The sequence below is a fragment of the Mycteria americana genome, chromosome 27, assembly GCF_035582795.1.
Source record: "Mycteria americana isolate JAX WOST 10 ecotype Jacksonville Zoo and Gardens chromosome 27, USCA_MyAme_1.0, whole genome shotgun sequence".
NCBI classification, from domain to species: domain Eukaryota; kingdom Metazoa; phylum Chordata; class Aves; order Ciconiiformes; family Ciconiidae; genus Mycteria; species Mycteria americana.
The window spans coordinates 1497002-1501339 of record NC_134391.1 but is presented as its reverse complement, the minus strand read 5'-3'; the positions used below and the strand labels follow the sequence as shown (position 1 = coordinate 1501339).

At 51.7% G+C, this 4338-nt stretch overlaps 1 protein-coding gene across 1 annotated transcript; it reads left to right on the top strand.

Moving 5' to 3' along the window:
- The first annotated feature begins 2385 nt into the window (after positions 1–2385).
- LOC142421197 (olfactory receptor 14C36-like) lies at positions 2386–3303 on the top strand. The gene has a single exon (XM_075525736.1). It carries the CDS (start codon positions 2386–2388, stop codon positions 3301–3303), a length of 918 nt encoding a protein of 305 aa, XP_075381851.1.
- The last annotated feature ends 1035 nt before the right edge of the window (positions 3304–4338 follow it).

Below are 4338 nucleotides of genomic sequence, written 5' to 3'. Positions count from 1 at the left end.
GAAGAGAGAAACTGAGCTCTCGCTAAGGCACATGAATAATTCAGATGAATAACTCTATAAACTGCCCTGAACTTAATGAGTAGGGAATGGTTCTGTTGCCCTTACTTTGGCCGTCAGCTGCCATTTCAGTTGGCCAAATAAATTCCCAAGAACCTCCAAGAGTATGTCCACAGATGTTGCCCTGTCTCTATGAACTGCTCCATTTGAGTTTGCAGGTACCTGCACGTATATCAGACTACCTCTCGCACCTCACATGTCACCAGGTGTTTGGGTCTGAACAGCTCACTGCTGCCTTCCACCTCAACTAATTAGCATGAGAGCTGAGACAAGGAGCTCACATGCAGGTGCCTATTTAATGCACACCTGAACTGAGGCAAGAGGAATCTCTCCTCCTGTGAGTTTGTGGCACACATGAGAGTGAGTTGAGTCACCTTCCACCCCAAATAGAAACCCAGGATAAGGTGCTTCAATGGACTCAGCTGCATCACTTCCCTCAGCAGTAGGGGTAAATAAGGTCCCTCCTTTGCACTGTCTGGGTGTCCACCCTAATGATGGGACAAGAAAATGTGATTATAGGATGTAACTCTGTCCCTGATAGGTGAAATGACACTGCAGAAATAAGTGTCTCTCCCCAGCTGAGGGAGGGAACATCAGTGATTGCTTCAGCCTGTTTCACAGCAGGACCCCCTGGAGCCCCTGGGACATCTCCAGGGAGCCCAGAGGGAGCAGAGAAAGTGCCGCCTTGGGCTGGCCCTCTGCTGCTGAGCTGGGCTGGGCTCCAGGGATGAAGGGACCTTATGGCAAGCGGGCAGCACTGCAGAGAGACAGCTCTGCCCAGGAGCAGCTCCTCTGCAAAGCGCAGCAGGGCTGAGGGCACTGCCTGCAGGCACTGAGGGGAGACGAGCAAGGCAGGGAGAGGTTAAAGGTGGTCTGGGCTGGGTGGGTGGCTGAGAGCTCACTGGTGGAGAAAACTTCACAGCCCCCTACATGGTAAGTCTCTTGGTACAGGGCAATGAACAGGAGCTTCCTGGAGTGGTCTCATAAAGCTGTCATAGCCCACAGAGATCTCTCTCCAATGTAGAGGAGGAGGAGGACGTGCTCCAGAGAAGGGCTTCCCTGCCGCACCATCAGAGGGACAGGGCATGACGGCGGCCTTCTCCTGGGGATGGCTGCAGGGGTGTGAAGCCAGGTATGCAGCCAGGGGTGCCTAGGGCTGTCCTTCAGAGCAGGGTCCCTGCACCCCAGAGGGCTCTGTGCTGAGGCAGGGACTCTGCTGCCTGCCAGAGTCAGCACTCAGCCTGCCCATGGAGCTCCCCATAGCACTGCAGGGAGAAGCTGTGGGTGGAAGGAGCGATCCCCAGCAGGGCAGGGTCTCTCTGCTGTCGAGGGGGTGCTGCATGGGCCAGGGATGTTCACAGCTCCAGATTACTGCAGGACATTGCCAGAGGCAGATTTTCAAGAAGCATGTCAAGGCAGGTAGTACCTGGAAGGAAAAGTGCTTTCTGAGGTCTGTGCTTTCAGTTTCCTGCTCTGTTTGTAGAGGAAAATAGCAATGGAGCTGTCAGGTTTGCAGAAGAGACTGAGACTCCTACAGCATTAGACTGAGAGGTCAGTAAGTCGGTGAGAAAGCTGATTAAGTCCCTTCACCTGTTCATTTGCCTACTTAAAGCCCAGACACTTCTGTGGTCTCCTTGTGGTTTATCTATCTGACCTGTTTCTTAGGCCTTGCCAACACAGAGATGCCCCTGGGCCATGCCCGGCTGCCAGGAGATGTCTGCAGGGCAGAGCTGAGCACACTGCAGGTAGGATGGGGTCTGTGATGGGGTCTGATAGGGAGGAGACTTGGAGACAGAGAAACAGCTCTGAGCAGGGACAACTCCGGGAAGCAGAGTGCCAGGCCACCCCTCTGCATCACTCTCTGCTCAGCTGCACAGGGAAAGAGAGAAGAGTTTGGAGAAAGGGACTTTTAAACTGGACTCTTCCGAGCTCACAGAACTCCAATTTCTTCTTCAAGTATGTTGTGTGAGATCATCCTCCAACAGAGAGAGGTGTAAGCACTGGGCACCTGTGTGGTGACTAGCAGATCACTCATGGGCAGACGAGCTCTCCTGACTCTGCACTAGGGCACAGGGAGCTCTTTTGTCCCTCAGTATTCAGGCTGAGAGCAACGTAGAGGTGTTGACTTCTGCCCCTTCAAAGAAAGTGCCCTCACTCAGCAGCACAAACTTTAGCTCACAAAAAGGAGTTGAACAAAGTTCCCCCAAAGAAACAGAAGTCATTTAGGGGGGATGTTTTGGGAAACCACATAGGATTGCTCTAAGAAGTCTGCCCTAACTTGTCAATGTCTTCTCCTCTTTCAAAGTTGCCCATGCCCAAAGTGAACAAATGTTCAACAGCAGCTCCATCACTGAGTTCCTCCTCCTGCCATTCACAGACACACAGGACTTGCAGCTCGTGCACTTCTGGCTCTTCCTGGGTATCTACATGGCTGCCATCTGGGGCAACGGCCTCATCATCACTGCTATAGCCTGTGACAACAACCTCCACACTCCCATGTACTTCTTCCTCCTGAACCTCTCCCTCCTCGACCTGGGCTCCATCTCCACCACTGTCCCCAAATCCATGGCCAATTCCCTCTGGGACACCAGGGCCATCTCCTATGCAGGATGTGCTGTACAGGTCTTTCTGTTAGTCTTTTTTATCTCAGCGGAGTATTTTCTTCTCACTGTCATGGCCTATGACCGCTACATTGCCATCTGCAAACCACTGCACTATGGGATCCTCTTGGGCAGCAGAGCTTGTGTCAAAATGGCAGCAGCCACCTGGGGCAGTGGGTTTCTTAATGCTGTGCTTCACACTGCCAATACATTTTCACTACCACTTTGCCAAGGCAATGCTGTGGACCAGTTCTTCTGTGAAATCCCCCAAATCCTCAAGCTCTCCTGCTCTGATGCCTACCTCAGGGAAGTTTGGTTTCTTGTAGTTACTGCCTGTTTAGCATTTGTTTGTTTTGTTTTCATCGTGCTGTCCTATGTGCAGATCTTCAGGGCTGTGCTGAGGATCCCCTCTGAGCAGGGACGGCACAAAGCCTTTGCCACGTGTCTCCCTCACCTGGCCGTGGTCTCCCTGTTTATCAGTACTGGCACGTTTGCCTACCTGAAGCCCACCTCCACATCCTCCCCATCCCTGGATCTGTTGATGGCTGTTCTGTACTCGGTAGTGCCTCCAGCAGTGAACCCCCTCATCTACAGCATGAGGAACCAGGAGCTCAAGGATGCGGTGTGGAGATTGATGACTGGATGATTTTCAAGAGCAATAAACTGCTTGTCTTCTTCTAGAAATCACTTGTAATGTAACTCATTAGAGGCCCAGCTTAGTTTATGCCTCATGCACTCCTCATACACACAGGGGTATTCAGAGACATGAGGCCTTCCCTTGCACATGCAGAGGCCATGCACTGCAGCAGTCATAGTGTCTTTCTGGCCTCCTGCTGCCACTCCAAGAGGATAGGAGGCACCTCAGCCCTGCGGTGTGTCGCCCTGCTCTGCACTCGTCTGAGATTCCCCAAGGCATGAGGAATGGACACAGGGACCTTGGTTCAAGGAAGCACATCCCAGTGCTGCATTCAGGTGTTTTCCCAGGGAATATTACTCTCCGTGTGAAGTGATGTCAAGACACAGTCTGTCCCACAGGCCTTCATCGCACCCCCAGGAATAGCTGACGGCATTTGTGCTCACTCAGGTTCATCTCACCAAACTTCTGTGGCCCTTCTGTAGTTTTTGTTGGTTTTGATTGTGGGTTTGGTTTATTTCTGCTTTATTTTACTGTTTATAATATTGTCCACAAATAAATGTCAGTATTTGTGCCATTTCTAATTATTATCTCTCCAGCTTTTGTGTGACCCAGAGACTGTGTAAATGAGGAGCTGTGCTATGTGTTTAAACAACATAAAGAATGCTGCAGTGACTTGTTTGTCTGAGATCCTTCCTCCGAGACCTTCTCTGGAGCTGCAGGGCAGTGCCTGTGTGCAGAAGTGGAGGGGAAAAGAGTCGTGGCACAGCAGCACTGCCAGGGAGCACTAGCACTTGGTCTTTCCGAGCTGCTCACTTTCCACTTCCACTCTCTTCTTCTGAGCCCTTCTATTGGTGTAAGATCTGAGTGCTCTTGCAGCTTGGTCACAGTCCTGCTGTGTGGCAGTCCTGTGATAGCAGGCAGGGACAGGCAATGGGCACTTCTGTGACAAAGCTGGCCTACATAACAGCATTTCCATCATACAAGGGGATCTCCTCAGGGCAGTGCCTGAAGGCTTAGGTCTTCTTTCAAAGTTGCTCTCAAGAA